Source organism: Trichomycterus rosablanca, chromosome 16, assembly GCF_030014385.1.
Source record: "Trichomycterus rosablanca isolate fTriRos1 chromosome 16, fTriRos1.hap1, whole genome shotgun sequence".
Taxonomy (NCBI): Eukaryota; Metazoa; Chordata; class Actinopteri; order Siluriformes; family Trichomycteridae; genus Trichomycterus; species Trichomycterus rosablanca.
In genome coordinates, this window is record NC_086003.1 from 23865924 (window position 1) to 23883159 (window position 17236).

Sequence of the window (17236 nt, forward strand, 5' to 3'; positions counted from 1 at the left end):
ACCAAGTGTTACCATGAGAATGAGACCACAGGGAGGCCAAGTGCAGACAGGCCAAGGAGACTCTTTTAATTCCCATGACATCAACAATGTATTGGCTCTCATCCAGGTGGAACCAGAAGCAACTTATGTAAAAGAAACATGGGCACCCTAATTACTCTGTTTACATTACTGATGAACATCTCAGGGCTCTAAATATATTTCACCTAGTCTTCTTCCCCGACAGATATAAATAATACAACCCTCTTTTTCCTTCCTAGCATTTTTCTGAAGTCTGTGTGGACTGTAAAACTGCTATATTAGCAAGTGAAAACATTTTAAATGTAGCCACATATTTGTTAGAGTTCTGCTAAAGGCATTATTTAAAAGAATAGATTTCTGCACCTCAGACTAATTTCAGGTTCTATTTCTTTTTTCTTGTTTACAGTTGTTTATGTGTAAGAATGTTCGAATTTTTACATGCATTAACCTGAGCATTATTGTAATTACATGTTTTGTAAAGAGTTTTAATTATTTAATTTATTGGAAGGGTTTTGATTCTCAGATGTGCATTAAACACAAAAGTATTTAGACTCACATACAGTTTGGCTGCAGGATGCATTTACACTTACAAAATTTCTAACTGGATTTAATCCCAATACTAATAGACATTATAAGTGGTGGGCTGGTGTTGGGTCAGTAATCACAGTAAATCTTCTACAGACAAGAGTTTACTACTGCTTAAAAAACTACTGGTCTTCTAAAAAATGCAGTGTTAATTATAAATGCAGCATACCAGATGATTCACCTTTTGGTGTGGAAAGTTTTATCATTATCATTTAATTTTGTGGCAGGGCTTTTAAATTAGTTACAAATACTAGTTTGGCTGCACCAGTTAAATAGTTTGTAGAACAGTGGTCTCCTAACAAAGACAGAAACTTACACTGAAGGGAAATTTGTCCAGATCTTCAGAGGCAATTAAAAAACCGACATAAACAGATTTGACAAGAACCTGAAGCTGCTGAAACATAAAAAACTGTCATGCAAGTTATACATAATAATATAATCAGGCAATTGATACATAACAATATACATATACAGTACATATAACCAGGCAAGCTTTACATTGCCATAAATTTAGAGCATGTGTCAAACTCAGGGCCCGCGGGCCAAATCCACCCACGTCATTTTATGTGGCCCACAAGAGCTTAAAAGACGTATGATTGTCTTAAAATACACTGTAAAATCGTACATAAACTGCATCTCCCACAATGCATGCAGATTTTGTGACCCGCAAAGAGACCACTAGATGGCAGTGTTTCCACATCAGCGTTTAACTGAGACTCAGTTTTCCCACAAGTGATGTTGAAAAATATTTACAAATAATCCCAAAATGTAGAAGAAGAGAAAATTGAAGCAGAAGGAGGAAATTTAATGAAAGATGGGAAAGTGAAAACAAGTTTGTACTTCAAGAAGAAAAACCAGTACGTCTCTTGTGTTATGAGGCTGTGTCAGTGGTAAAGGAAAACAATATAAATGCAGATATACATTATAAATATACAGTATAAATTTGCCATTTTGACACCAAACAGAATTTAGCCTCCAAGAAAAACAACAAATTATCCAAGACTTAAAAGACAGACTGCAATCACAGCAGGATACGTAACAATCGGCTCTTTGAGGGCCACCATTATGCAGATGTGGCCCTCGGGGAAAATGAGTTTGGCAACCCTGGTTTAGAGGATGCCATGCAAGAAAAAAAGCCCAGATCTTGACAGACGACCACTGTTTCCTGTAATAAGTGCAGTCAAACTAGTTCTGTTTTCATAGGCACAGAAAAGTCAACAGCTCTAGTCAATCTTAATCACTAAGGAATTAGGAGGATATGCCACAAAGTTAAATGACAGACGTTTTTACTTCACCAAATTAATGTTTAACCTAGTACCGAGCAGGTTTTGTTTTTTAAAATTTGTAAAAAAAATTTTGGACAAAGAACCATGGTCTTGTTATTATTATTATCGATGTAGTAAAATAGTAGCATTTTTCTGTTGAGTTCAGTCTCAAGTGGTTTACATAAAAATAGTGTTACAAATTATGATTACTTTTATTATTACTATTATTATTAGTAGTATTATTTATAATGCGTGTTAATATATAACAGTCATCATTTATTAAAATCCATTAAAACTGCATACAAATTATAAATGGTCCATTTGATTTCTATATGCAAAATTTGGTGGTACAGTAATGCAGCAGGTAGCATGGGAACTGGGGACCTGGGTTCAAACCTTGCCTTGGAACAGTGAGTCTGGCATATTTTTGCCATGTCCAAGTGGGTTTGAAGAGGTTCTCTGGTTTCCTTTCTACCTCAACAAAACACGTTTGCTGATAGTCGTAGGTGAAAATATCCCAAGCTTTGCAACTGACAATCATTTTTTACTTTTAGCTTTGAAAAAGCTACTTATTTAAATTTCGAGTTTGAATTTGTGTGATTGAGCTGATCAAGTTCATTCTCAATCAAGCACATACAATTTTCCTTATCTGGTCTGTATTGCAGGCAAAAAAAGATAAAGCTAAAATCCTTTGTTTCCACTGAGTATGTGTTTGAAATCTGACTGTAATTGGAATGGCTCTTCACTGAAGCAGAATTCTTCATTAAAATGCAGGTGCATGTTATGGGGTTTAATCATCAGCGTGGCAACCGACACTGTTGCCAGACAAAATCAGACCTGCACGTCCTTCAAGCATCTCCAGTCAGCACTGTTATTCATTTCTAGCACTGATAAACAAAAAACCTGACAGACAAACTCCTTTCATCACCCTTTCTGATTCGAAACTACAGAATTGTCTGAGCTTGGGTGTCCAATATCTACACAAGGATTGTGACATGGATTATAGCATATATTGAGTGTAATTATTAAAAACATCACAGGAAACCTACACAGACACAAGTCTCTGAGACAGTGAGTGGAGACATGGGTCTAACCCATCTCCATAGGACCCAAATTGCTGTGTGGCACACTGTGCCAACCCATCTTACAAAAAAGCAGCCCCAATTAGTACACATTAAAATTAAATAATTGATTGATCTGTTGGCAATGGGTTTGGCTGAAAGACCTGAACTCAATATTTTAACAAGGTGTCCACATACTTTTGGCCATACAATATAACTGGCAGCAATCTAGCCTATTTGTAATTTATTTCAGTATCCTGTAACAGATGTAAATTTGAAAGTCGTTAAAGGCCAAACATAATGCTTCATGGTGAGGATATTGACTTACTGTCAGTCACAAAGTTCCTGAATTATACATCCCAGTGTGTCAGCAAACTTTACAGAGATGATGCACATTAAACACCACCTCATACAGTGTGGTGCTGAGGAACAGTAGAGAATCTCACTTGTAGAGGTGATATTAAACATTACTGACTGTATTACAGAGCTGTAGACACTGTTGGTGGAACATATACACCGATCAGCCATAACATTAAAACCACCTCCTTGTTTCTACACTCACTGTCCATGTTATCAGCTACACTTACCATATAGAAGTAGTTCTACAATTACTGACTGTAGTCCATCTATTTCTCTGCATGCTTTGTTAGCCCCCTTTCATGGTCAGGATTCCCACTTGACCACTACAGAGCAGGTATTATTTAGGTGGTGGATGATTCTTAGCACTGCAGTGACAATGACATTGTGGTGGTGTGTTAGTGTGTGTTGTGCTGGTATGAGTAGATCAGACACAGCAGCACTGATGGAGTTTTTAAACACTTTATTGTCCCTGCTGGACTGAGAACAGTCCACCAACCAAAAATATATCCAGCCAACAGTGCCCTGTGGGCAGCGTCCTGTGACCACCAATGAAGGTCTAGAAGATGACCAACTCAAACAGCAGCAATAGATGAGCAATCGTCTCTGACTTTACATCTACAAGGTGGACCAACTAGGTAGGAGTGTCTAATAACAGTGGACAGTGAGGGGACAAGGTATTTATAGAAATAAATAATACCTGCTCTGTGGTGGTCCTGTGGGGGTCCTGACCATTGAAGAACAGCATGAAAGGGGGCTAAAAAAGCATGTAGAAAAACAGATGGACTATAATCAGTAATTGTAGAACTTCAAAGTGCTTCTATATGGTAAGTGGAGCTGTGTATGCTGCATATTTTAGTTACAGCGAGTTTAAATTTTTTATTTTCACCATGAATCTTTTACATTAGGATGTATAATGGTTTATCAAATACACACACAGCTGGTTTAAACAACAGACTATGATAAACACAGAAAGTTTTTTGTAGTCGTGTCCAATATTATTGAAATCGACTCATGTGTTCCATTTAATGCCTGAAGCTAGTTGAGTCCTCAGGCCAGTTTAATAGGTTGGAAATTCTAATGTGAAGGTAAAGAAGATTTTGTGTGTTGTGTTCTATGTAGACATGAAGCTAAAATGGTCTTGCTAAATTGCTCTAGAATTGCTTTGTACAGCATCTTGAACACAAACTGAATAAAATGCTTTATGATGTATCTAACCATATGATGTTTATGGAAGCACTTTATTAAACAATTGATCAAAAGCTGACTACTTGAGATTTATTATGTAATGTTAAATCAGATTTAAAAAGGGAAATCTTTTAAGACCTAACAAAATGTCTTACTGTTGTGGTCTGCTTAGACATTTTTTAAACTCCTGCCATCAGATAATGACCAATAAACTAGAAAAGGCCGAATAATCGCTGCAAAATAATAATTATTGGTAAAATGACACAAAACATTTTCTGTTCATCACTTTGTAATCTGCCTGCTTTATGGTTATGAGCCTGTGGGACAGTGTGGGATATTTTATGAGGGTTTGTAGTTTCTCCACACTCATCCCTGTTCACGGAGTGAGAGGGGTTTAAAGTGGTGCTAATGAAGCTATTAAAGCAGCTTATTTTAGCTCTAATGCAGCTGAAGAATAAAGCCAATAAACATTAGAATGGAAAGTCTTTTCCAATAACAAATGTTTTCAAACGCTAATTTTGGAACATATACACCTATCAGGCATAAGATTATGACCACCTCCTTGTTTCTACACTCACTGTCCATTTTATCAGCCCACTTACCATAGAGAAGCACTCTGTAGTTCTACAATTACTGACTGTAGTCCATCTGTTTCTCTGCATGCTTTGTTAGCACCCTTTCATGCTGTTCTTCAATGATCAGGACTCTCCCATGATCACCACATAGCAGGTATTATTTGGGTGGTGGGTAATTCTCAGCACTGCGGTGACGCTGACATGGTGGTGGTGTGTTAGTGTGTGTTGTGCTGGTATGAATGGATAAGACAGAAATGCTGATGGAGTTTTTAAACACCTCACTGTCACTGCTGGACTGAGAATAGTCCACTGTGACCACTGATGAAGGTCTAGAAGATGACCAACTCAATAACCAGCAATAGATGAGTGATCGTCTCTGACTTTACATCTACAAGGTGGACCAACTAGTAGGAGTGTCTAATAGAGTGGACAGCAAGGGGACAAAGTATTTAAAAACTCCAGCAGCACTGCTGTGTCTGATCCACTCATACCAGCACAACACACACTAACACACCACCACCATGTCAGTGTCACTGCAGTGCTGAGAATCATCCACCACCTAAATAATACCTGCTTTGTGGGGGTCCTAACCATTGAAGAACAGGGTGAAAGCAGGCTAAAAATATGTAGAGAAATACAGTAGATGGATGCTTTGATTTTTAATTCCACTTAAAATATTAAACTTGTAAACTATTTAGAAACTATAGAGAAATAGAGCATGGAGAAAGAAGGAGATGAATTTAAGTCTGTTGTTGCATGAATCATGCACCTGCTAGTTTCTGATACCATGTTCTTAGAAATGTAGTTATTCGTCAGCATAATATTTATTCATCAGCATAATTAGTAATTCGTAAGTAAGTGTTTACATGAATAATCAGATAACTGCAAAAAGTAACTGACTACCATGTTTACAGATACAATAGTTTTATAAAGTGCATTGTGGTCTCAACCCTAGAGTAATTTTAAGCTCATGTTTCGCCAGCTTTTAGTTCATGACATTCAGGATTTAATCTGACCAATCAAACAATTTCCTCTCAGCAAAAGTTGACAGTTTGTTTTTCTAACTTTGGCAATGGGTGCAGACAATCTAGCCCAGCTTACACTATATTGCCAAAAGTATGTGGACGCCTAACCATAAGCTTAATGACGATAAGGACATCTTATTCCTTACTGGCATTAATATTACACTGGTATGCACTTGCAGCTTTAACAGCTTCCACTCTTCTGGATTCTTCATCCCAAAGGCCACTATATCCTGAAGTGTGTTTACAGGGAATTGATGCCGATTTAGTCATTAGAGCATTTGTGAGGTCAGGCACTAATGGTGGGTGGACGAGGCCTGGCTTACACTGGACATTTTAATTCATCCCAAAGGTTTAGGAGTTAAAAGAAGTGTCTAAAAACTTTGAGCCACTCAGGTGCCGCAACGGTAAAACACGCTAGCACACCAGAGCTGCCATTTCAAACTCGTCAGTTTGAAACTCAGCTCTGCCATCCAACTGGGCTGGACGGCTACATGAACAACGATTGGCTTGTTGTTCATACAGGGTGGGAGCCGGAAAGGGACTTCATAACTGATGCAATTACGACCTCTGCTGGCTGATTGATGGTGCCTGCACAGAGTCGGGGAAAAATGTGTTGATCAGGGTGTGGCTCTCCATACACAAAGCTGATCCACATATGAACTCGCCTTGTGCAGCATCAGTAGAGAGGAAGCTCAATGCAATCGGGTAATTGGATACCACTAGATTGAGAGAAAAATTGAAAAAAAAAATTGGCCATATAGTGTATACTGACACAGTTAGGTTAAAGTATTGGTGAATATAAATACTGAAAATGGTTTTGGACCACATGTCATTAAGTTTAAAGACCTTCAAAACTAAAGGGGCTAAATACTACTAATGTTAATACTTTTTAGGGCACAGTATAACATAGGGCTTATTAGTTTTGCAGCATGGATAGATGCAAACCCAAGTCATGCAAACCCAAGTGAGAAATATTTTCTATGGTTTTCTCTATGCTTTAAATAAGTAATCTGTCTGGAAAATTACTAGTCAAAAACCTTTTCAGCATGTTATTCAGGTGGACACAGTAGGTGCTCATTCTCAAGAATGGGGTAATTAATTCAGGTACATGAGAGTGCATAATGCACACAATCAGGGCCTCAGAGAACAGTCTGTTAAATTGGGTTTAGTAATTTAATTAGACTTTAGACTGCTGATGTGGTTAAAACATGTTCCATAAACAACATGTCTCATCAAATGCAAACAGGAGAAGAACTGTGAAAATCAGAAACACATAAATGAACCAAACACAAAACAATGTACTTGATGGACCCGTGCTCCATCAATAATGAAGAAAAGCTTTACCCCGCTGTGTTCTAAATATTACCTTAATTAGATCAAAGGTACTGAGTCTTTCAGATGAACAGTAATAAATTAGCTTTCTCCTTTTCTCCATTCTTAAGGCAGACATTAATGGGAACTGAATTTATGCCAGACTGCCCAGTGGTCAGCACATCAGCAGCTTCAGAAGCTCAATATCACACTCAGTGATAAAAATACTGAATCCAGAAATCCAGAAACTTACCAATAAGATTCTAATCATCAAATGTTGAATATTGTACCATATTGAATTTTTATGTATACTGGTGAGCTATAAAGGGAACAGTAAACCAGCAGATAGTGTGGGTGCTGCTCAGTGCTGGAAGCTTTGAAACCTGGTTTGGTCAGTGTACAGAAAATTTAATTTTTCTCAAGGAGTTAGAAATGTCCAGACAAAGAAATGGGGAAAATACCCAACCTTCTCAAGGTTTACACAGGTTTTCACATGAGCTTTTCTACTCATCTCAGAAAAGTCTTAATCCAGCCTGTCTGGCACTAACAGTCATACTACTGTCAAATGTTCCCAGATTACACTTTTCTCGTACTGATTTGAACATGGACTGAAGTGTTGTTATAATTTTATACACCTCATGCTGGCACATCTTTGAGCAGGAATGAAAAATAATTTACTTTCTTAACTACAATTTGGTGTCTATAGTTAAAGAAAATGTGATGTAACAGTGGTAAAGTGTGGAAATCAGTTGGAACATGTTGCAGCCATCAAATTCTGAATGAGCACATATATTCAAAAACAAAGTTGAAAAGCTGAGTGATGAAATGTCTTGTCTTTGTACTGTTTTAATTACACTCTCTTCCAACTTTTTCAAATTTGATTTGTAGTAGTAACAAATGTATAAAACACTACACCTATGTAAAACTGGAATTTTATATAGTTAGATAAATAGATAAATGTTTAAATGGATGGATGGATATATAGATAGATAAACACATTTTTATTTTGATTTTACAAATAAACTGTCCCTCTCCTGTATGTATAAAGTAATTTATTGACCTCCTTCTTGACAGATAGTATCCCTCTCTCCTGAGCCCCTAAGCCTAAATCTGGCCCACTGCAGGAGTAGAATTAGGACTGAGATGATTATAGACATCCTTAAGGCGAGGTTTCTGCGCCTGTGTGCTCAAGGTCACCTCAGAGAGTAAACATAACCTTGTTGAATCAATAACTATTCATTATTTTAACTGCCTATTAATTCAGCCTCATTCTGCTTCCAGTAAAGAACACTTCACTTCCATTCTGTTTCAATGTCTTTTTATGCAAACAGAATTAGTATGCATTGCCATGTCAAGAGATACCAAGAGATTCATGGACATGGGAATGGCTAGCCTCGATAGTAAATAAGATGTAGTGTAAAGACACTAACCACTCCTTATACTTAAGGCCCTACCTAATTCACGGTCTAATTTATTTCACAAACTGTGAAATGAGCCTTTTCCCATGTAATATGCAAGTTGCTGTAAAATTTCACATTTATTGTTATCACTATTGTGTTTATTGATTTAACATTTTTCATTTGCGTAGCATTCAAGTGCCTTACGTTTACTGGTTAAATTGCCCTATGAGGCGATCCTAGCAAACCTACGGCAATTCAGTTAGCAATCAGTTAGTAAAAATATATCTGACTCTGACAAAGAATAAATTGAAGGTAAAACATGAAAAAACTAAAACTAGGATAAATGTAAAAGCACACATCATCTAAAGGTTAAACAGTACATAAAATAGTTTGGAGTTATATCAATGTAATAATAAATTCACTTTAAGAGAATAATCAAGTCAATTTTCTGCCAAAGCCATACCCTAAACACTCACACACCCCAACACACACACACACACACACACACACACACACACACACACACACACATTAATGCATTCTAATACAATTGGCAGGACAGTTGAATAGCCCCTTGAGCAGATTAGTTTCATTTTGCCTGTCAGCTCCACTAATCTTTTCTCTTGTCTGTAGAAGACCAGGCTGTTACCAAGCTTTTTCTTCCTTAACAGGTATTCTGCTGTTGGTCCTGGAATGTCAGATAAACTTAATTGAATATTAAAAGATGATCTCTTACATTAAAGGGGATCTTCTGAGAAAGAATGTTGGAGTGTCTCAGTTTAAATCACTATTATATGTGACATACAAAAAAATGTCATGACATATCTTAGTTAAGAGTTGAGCCTCCACAAGCTGCCAGAACAGTTTACATGTGCCTTAGCATGTCTAGGAAACTAACCTGAAACGATAAAGCATGATTTTCTAGATGATTTACCTGTGGTTGGTGTTTTGATTATTATGGTAGTGAGTCAGTCTAACACATCTACCTAAATCCTCCCTAGGTGATGAAATGGGTTTGGATCTGCTGACTGTGAAGGTAATATAATATGATTTACATTATTAATCCATTCAGTGACTCACAGTGCCTCATGGATGAGGGTTTTGTGACTGTCACTCCCAACAGGATAAAAATGTATCACCATAGTGATCATGTGATCAGTCACTCATATCACAACAATACTACTACAGCAGTCAACTGCATCAGAACCATGCATTACTACGATTACAGGGAACACTGTACTAAATGTACATTGTGCGTGTTATAGTTCTAAAGTAATTTACAGTATAGAACACAGCTATTAAGTGTGAATCTTGCTAGCCCAAAAATAAATGTAATGATTTGTAACATTAATTAACACATTAAGGGCCGCTTAGGTGGTGCAGCGGTAAAAACACACGATAGCGCACCAGAGCTGGGATTCTGAATACATTGTATCAAATCTCAGCTCTGCCATCCGGCTGGGCTGAGCGGCCACATGAACAATGATTAGCCTGTTGTTTATATAGGGATGGGGTATTGAGCCGGATAGCGACTCTTCGTAACTGATACACTACAACCTCTGCTGGCTGATTGATGGCGTCTGCACAGAGGCGGGGAAAGAGTGCGTTGATCAGGGTGTGTCTCTCCATACACAAGGCTAATTCGCACATATGCACTCGCCTAGTGTGGGTGACAAAATGCATACGGATGCTGCCCACGTGTCGGAGGGGGCGTGGGTTAGCTTCGTTCTCCTCAAATCAGAGCGGGGGTCAGCATTAGTGGAGAGGAAGTGTGACGCAATCTGGCAATTGCACGCGCTAAAAAGTCAGCCATGTTCCATCTTCAATGCTCTCACTGATGGAAGGAGGTTTTGGCTTAAAATCTCACGATACATGGCCCCGTTCATTCTTCCCTTAACACAGATCAGTCGTCCTGTCCCCTTTGCAGAAAAACAGCCCCAAAGCATGATGTTTCCACCCCCATGCTTCACAGTAGGTATGGTGTTCTTGGGATGTTCTTCTTCCTCCAAACACGACGAGTTGAGTTTTTACCAAAAAGTTCCATTTTGGTTTCATCTGACCACATGATATTCTCCCAATCCTCTTCTGGATCATCCATATGCTCTCTGGCAAACTTCAGACGAGCCTGGACATGTACTGGCTTAAGCAGGGGGACACGCCTGGCACTGCAGGATTTGAGTCCCTCTCGGCGTAGTGTGTATACTGATGGTCCCTTTGTTACTTTTGCCCCAGCTCTCTGCAGGTTATTCATCAGGTCCCTCCGTGTAGTTCTGGGATTTTTGCTCACCGTTCTCATGATCATTTTGACCCCACGGGATGAGATCTTGACCCCAAGGAAGATTATCAATGGTCTTGTATGTCTTTCATTTTCTTACAATTGCTCCCACAGTTGATTTATTCACACCAACCTGCTTGCCTATTGTAGATTCACTCTTCCCAGCCTGGTGCAGGTCTACAATTTTCTTCCTGGTGTCCTTCAACAGCTCTTTGGTCTTGGCTATGGTTGAGTTTGGAGTCTGACTGTTTGAGGCTGTGGACAGGTGTTTTTTATACAGATAACAATGTCAAACAGGTGCCATTAATACAGGTAACGAGTGGAGGACAGAAGAGCTTCTTAAAGAAGAAGTTACAGGTCTGTGAGAGCCAGAAATCTTGCTTGTTTGTTATTGACCAAATACTTATTTTCCACCATAATTTACAAATAAATTCTTTAAAAATCCTACAATGTGATTTCCTGGATTTTTTTTCTCATTTTGTCTCTGATAGTTGAAGTGTACCTATGATGAAAATTACAGACCTCTCTCATCTTTTTAAGTAGGAGAACTTGCACAATCAGTGGCTGACTAAATACTTTTTGGCCCCACTGTATGATGTACCAGACAGATAGTGACACAAAATCGTTTAAAAAAGAATAAGATTTGTAAGAGGTGGAACAGAACATTGTGTCACATGAGCACTGACACTGCATGTTTAATAATCACATACTAAAGCAAAGGTTACGATAATGAAGCGTAGGTGACAATTTTACTTACTCATTCACATATCAATTAATGAATGTATTCAGTCACTTTTAGTAACTGATTTATTCTAATCAGGGTTACTGTGGGTCTGAAGCACATCGCAAAAACATTAACATGAACAAAGCATTTTACAAAATTCCAATTAAAAAGTAATTAAGCTAATTTAAATAAAAATCAATAAGTCATCTTTTTACAGAAGCACTATGTCATGATCTAATTTAAAAAAGCTAATATAGTAGTCAGGAAATATCCACAAATCCATTTTAAGGCCTGATGACTTCACCAAAGCACAGTGAGAACCATTAGAAGAAAACCTAAAATGTGGTAAATCTACCCAGAAGAAACATCCAAAGAACTCAGACATCTTTAGTAAACTAACATTTCACCAAGACAGCAAACTGACAGCAAAATCTCCCTGTACTTTAGTGTCTATGATGCTATGTACTATATTTGTATCAAATATACAGATCAAAACCATTACAGATCCTCCACCACACTAAACACTGGGATTTAGAAATCCTCTTTTAACACCAGATCAGTTTTGTTTGTTGCTATAAAACTGACAATAATCCTGGTTTATAGTGAAATTGCACTTGCATCTATTTAACTCCAGGCATTTACATTTAAGACAAGTCATTCTTTGGGCATTTACTACAAATAGGCTGTTTGCATGAATGTGGCACCTAATGTAGCAGAAAATCTGCAAACCTTTTATTTATACACTAGTAAAACAGGAACTCTTGGGTGACAGCTTAAAAGTTCATAAACACTAAACAATTCTGTTTATTGAGACATTGCAGGGGATCTCATTGTTACACATGGTTTGCCATATGTGCCAACTTCATATTAATACCCATTCATTTAGTATTTGTGTCCACACACTTTTGGCCATATAGTGTATTTTTAATATAAGACTGAGCTCACTGACCACAGAGACTTTTGCTCACTTTTTTACCTCATCTTTACGCAGGGTGCAAATAATTCCAGAGCTGATTACATGTGCCAACAGCAACAAATCCACTATTTGGCAAAGACAAGATATTTACAATTCAAGGTGCTTTTTAATAAAATAAATGTAGTGCAACTGGGTTACTGTTAAGAATTTTAAACAGGGACAACAAAGCATGTGACGGTAGCATTGAAAATACAAAGGTCTGTCTGAGAGTGCATTCAATCATATCCGTGACTCATTTAGAAGGATGCTAGGAACTTTATTTTATTACGTGAAGTATCCTAATATTAGAAAGAAGAGAGGAAAATGAGAAAAGGTTATCCAGCTATTTTGGTTTTGTACATTTTGTACACAAAACTCCAACCTTATTCAGCATTTACTTCTATTATGGACATCAATGTGTTTGACAGTATCATTCATATTTGGCTGCATTTAATGTACTTTTATTGCCAAACAATAAGTTATCATAGAAGTACAGTACCAAAATTAAACTGTTCTGCATCACTGTTCATTATATCTGTAAAATAACCCCATTTCCATTAAAGTTGGGACAACATAATACATTTATTACGTTGCGTAACACATTTTCACCACCTGCACATGCCCTTTGGGAAGCCATGCTGTTGGTGGCATATGCAAACATGGACTGTCCATTGTCTTTGAAAAAGACATTGCCAAGGGTAGCATACATCTCACTAAAATCCTAATATATGCCAACGCATTGATATTACCTACACACATATGCAAGTCACCCATACAATGACAATGTTAGCATTTGCCTAAAGTGCTATGCATGAGCGATAGGGGGTCACACATTACATGATCTTTCACCAGAAGAAATCGCTGATGAGTCTGTCTGGTCTCCAAACTATGTTTTGTCACAAAAACAGTCACTAAAAACCTTGAACTAAACAAACCAAATGTTACATCAGAAACTGCAGGAATTCCTACAGAAGTCTGAGATAAATGACTTGAAGGAAATTAATCTCCCAAATAAAACGAATACGATTGAAGTGTTTAAAAGAACTAATAGCTGTTTTAGCAGTGTTCAGTGCTCTTTTCATTCTGAAATATATCAACTCTAAACAGTCTGGTTTGGTCAAGGTTTCTAATAATAACGCACTTGCATAAGGGTGTGCTGAGGGTCCAGCAGCACCACCTAGTGGAACGTAATGCAAATTATATTCTGCTGCTTGTATTTAGTTAAAGAAAATGCTGCACACTTGAAGTAAAACTTTTATGTATACTTGTGAGGTACGTATATTTTACTGGAGTTTTGATGATTTTTGCAACTGTAATTTCTTTTATGACTAAATCATTAGAACAATACTAATAATACAAGTTAAAGAAAAATACATTTTGGGGGCACCAAGTCTCCAAAGCTACTATCAGACACCTCCTTCATGTTAACAGATTACTTGGAAGTCTTGCCAGGTATTTTTCCTGTTATCTAACCACAAACATAAGTGCCTGGAGTTTGCTAAACATCACTGGGACTTTGACTAGAACCAGGTTCTATGGTCAGATGAAATGAAAATTGAGCCTTTTGTTTCAAGGTTTCAAGGGTTTGGTGTAAAAAGATCACACTGACAAAAAGCTTATGTCCACTGTTTTCCTTCAGTTGCTCTGGGAATCTTGTTGGGTACATGGTATTAGGATAAACCAGGACAATATAAGTCTGCCTCTTAAAGAAACAAAAAATTGGTACACTGAATATCCAGATCAACAAAGACATTGCTTACTGAACACAAAATCAAGGCAACGTGGAACACTGTTGTCACGCAGGGTGCCAATAATTGTGGTACATGGTTTAGTTATGAATAATGTTTTTTCCATGAGTTATTTTTTATCTCAGAAAATTTATTAAATTGGATCTGTCTTATTTTACAGCGAGTGATTAAGGAAAATCTTCTGTTTCCTGTTGGTAAGATTTACACTCATGAAAAACAGAAGTAGTAAAACATTTCTATCCACTGATCTATTCATACCCAAGCAGCTCATCTAAGACATAGAACTCAAGCTGAGAATGCTTATTTTTATTCTTATAATCACGTCAGGTGCACTGGTTGGATGTAAGTACTGTATTTTTACATGTACAAACTGTATAATAAATTTTTTCATGATGATCAAACTAATTTCTCCTTGTGTGTTTGGTTAGTTTGTGGATCTGTTCGGACAGTGGTTGGACGTGTTGGTCATACAGTGACTTTACCATGTACATATGATGTAGCAGCTCTCGGAATATCAAATGTTTGTTGGGGGAGAGATCAATCTTTGTTTAGCTGTGAATATACCCTCATCACCACTGAAGGACTGAGTGTAAACTTCAGAAAGTCTCACAGATACAGTTTATCCAGGCAGGTCCACATGGGTGACGTTTCACTCACCATTAAGCAGGCACAAAGTGAGGACACTGGATTTTATATATGCCGTGTTGAGATACCTGGATTATTCAATGACATCAGCTTGTCTGTTTACCTGATTATTATAAATGGTGAGCACATATGCAACATATACAGCATTAAATATTTTGTAAAATATTGAACATAATTTTTAAGATAAATTTTGAAATTTTGTACGTTTTGACATAGGACTACAGCTATTCAACATTACTACGTTTACTACTGTTACCCCAACTGCTGCAGAGACACAAACACCAGGTTAGTCACTCAGTACCATCATAACACACAGTGTCCTACGTGCAGAGAAGTACTCAAATACTTTTTTGTTCAATGTACTTCCAATGTACACACAATGTCTTCTGACTTTGTACTAATATATGATTTACCTTAATTTTAAGATTATGCTGTAAAGTGTCTGGATTGTCAGAACCACAGAAAAACAGGTCCACCATGAATTAAAAGCTGCATAAACGCAGGTGTCACCATCCACAATAAAATGATCATGGATGGACACCAGTGTTCCATGTACTTTTTAAGAGGGTAGTCTAACCAACTCTGTTTAGGGCAGTGATAGCTCAGTGGTTTAGGTACTGGACTAGTAATCAGAAGGTTGCCAGTTCAAGCTCCACCACTGCCAAGTTGCCATTGTTGGGCCCCTGAGCAAGGCCTTTAACCGTCAATTGCTCAAAATTGTGTTCTGTCATAATTGTAAGTCGCTTTGGATAAAAGTGTCTGCTACATGCCGAAAATGTTTGTATGTTTATATGGGCACAGAGAAGTCACAGTCCTAATCACTAAGATGTATCAGGAGAATAGGACTCAAAGTTATATAACATTGTTGATTTTTCTACTCCATTAAATTAATAGTCAGAGTTGCTCTATTTTATTTAACCTTTGGCTAATGATGTACTGGTTGGGAGAATAATTAACTTCGTCTTCAGCTGTGTGATCATCTAAGCACTGGTGAGTGTGCTTAAATAATTATTAAGTAGGTCACAGTGGAACCTTTGCCTACACTACACACTGGTGAAGGTGGACAGTTTTAACACAGTTAATACATAATGTATTTATTTAGTCATCCACAAATATCCCTCTGTTTAAATAATTAAGTTAAAAGTAATTTAAATAATTTACTGCAATTGTGTAACTTCCTTATTTTAGTATATGAAGGCCTACACCAAATCAACATTTTTACAGAGAAGAATGTTTCCCCCACTTCTGCAGAGATTCAAACACAAGGTTAGTGATGTCACTGTCTATGCCATTATACACAAGTAATTAAACTTATAACATCATTTTAAAACATTAAATTCTTTTACATTTTCTTGTTATAATATAAAAACATAATATTGGATTTATGGCTCATGAACAATTATTATCTAATGACAGATTGTAAAGTTTGTAAAAAAATAAAAATAAAAAATAAAATAAAAAAGTAAAAAACTATTTTTTCTTTACATAGGACTACACCTATTCAGCACTGTTACAGACACAAACGTTTCCCCCACTGCTGCAGAGATGAAAGAACAAGGTCAGTGACAAGGTCACTATCGGTACCATCCTAACATAAGTGTACTAGACAAACCAAGTTTTAAATATATTCAACCAATTTTGATTTTGCTATTTAATGTACTTCTGTTTCATTTCTTTACTTCAGATTTACATAAACTGTCTTTTAAAATTGCACTTATAAATATGATTTACTTTAACCTTAGTCTTAAATATCATTTCCTTAATATTAGTCTTAACCTTATGCTACAAATGGGCCTGAATGTATTCTAAAAAACACAGACTAATAGGAAACATAACATCGTCATGGACAAATTTTCTCTCAGTATGATGCAAAAGTTTAAACTTTCTTCCCAACATTGGCTAGAAATGATTAGGAACCACATAGAAACATTTAACTGAATAATATGTGGGCGTGAGTTTCTATACTGGAAATAATTCCCCCATGATAAGCTCTGAACATAGCGTGATGCTGGCCAGTGATTACCAATGAATAAATAAATATGCAGGCCTGTTTTAGTAGAAATGGACATTGTGGATCTGGTGGTAGCTCTATTAATAGTAATGT

At 37.0% G+C, this 17236-nt stretch overlaps 1 protein-coding gene across 1 annotated transcript in view; it reads left to right on the plus strand.

Annotated features, from left to right (window-relative positions):
- Positions 1 to 17236, plus strand: part of havcr2 (hepatitis A virus cellular receptor 2) — a 45849-nt gene that overhangs the window by 26322 nt on the left and 2291 nt on the right. Inside the window, exons 2-5 of the mRNA XM_063012151.1 lie at positions 14916 to 15251; positions 15349 to 15417; positions 16321 to 16398; positions 16622 to 16690. Coding sequence (XP_062868221.1) covers positions 14916 to 15251; positions 15349 to 15417; positions 16321 to 16398; positions 16622 to 16690 — 552 coding nt within the window. The remainder of the gene's footprint in view (positions 1 to 14915; positions 15252 to 15348; positions 15418 to 16320; positions 16399 to 16621; positions 16691 to 17236) is intronic.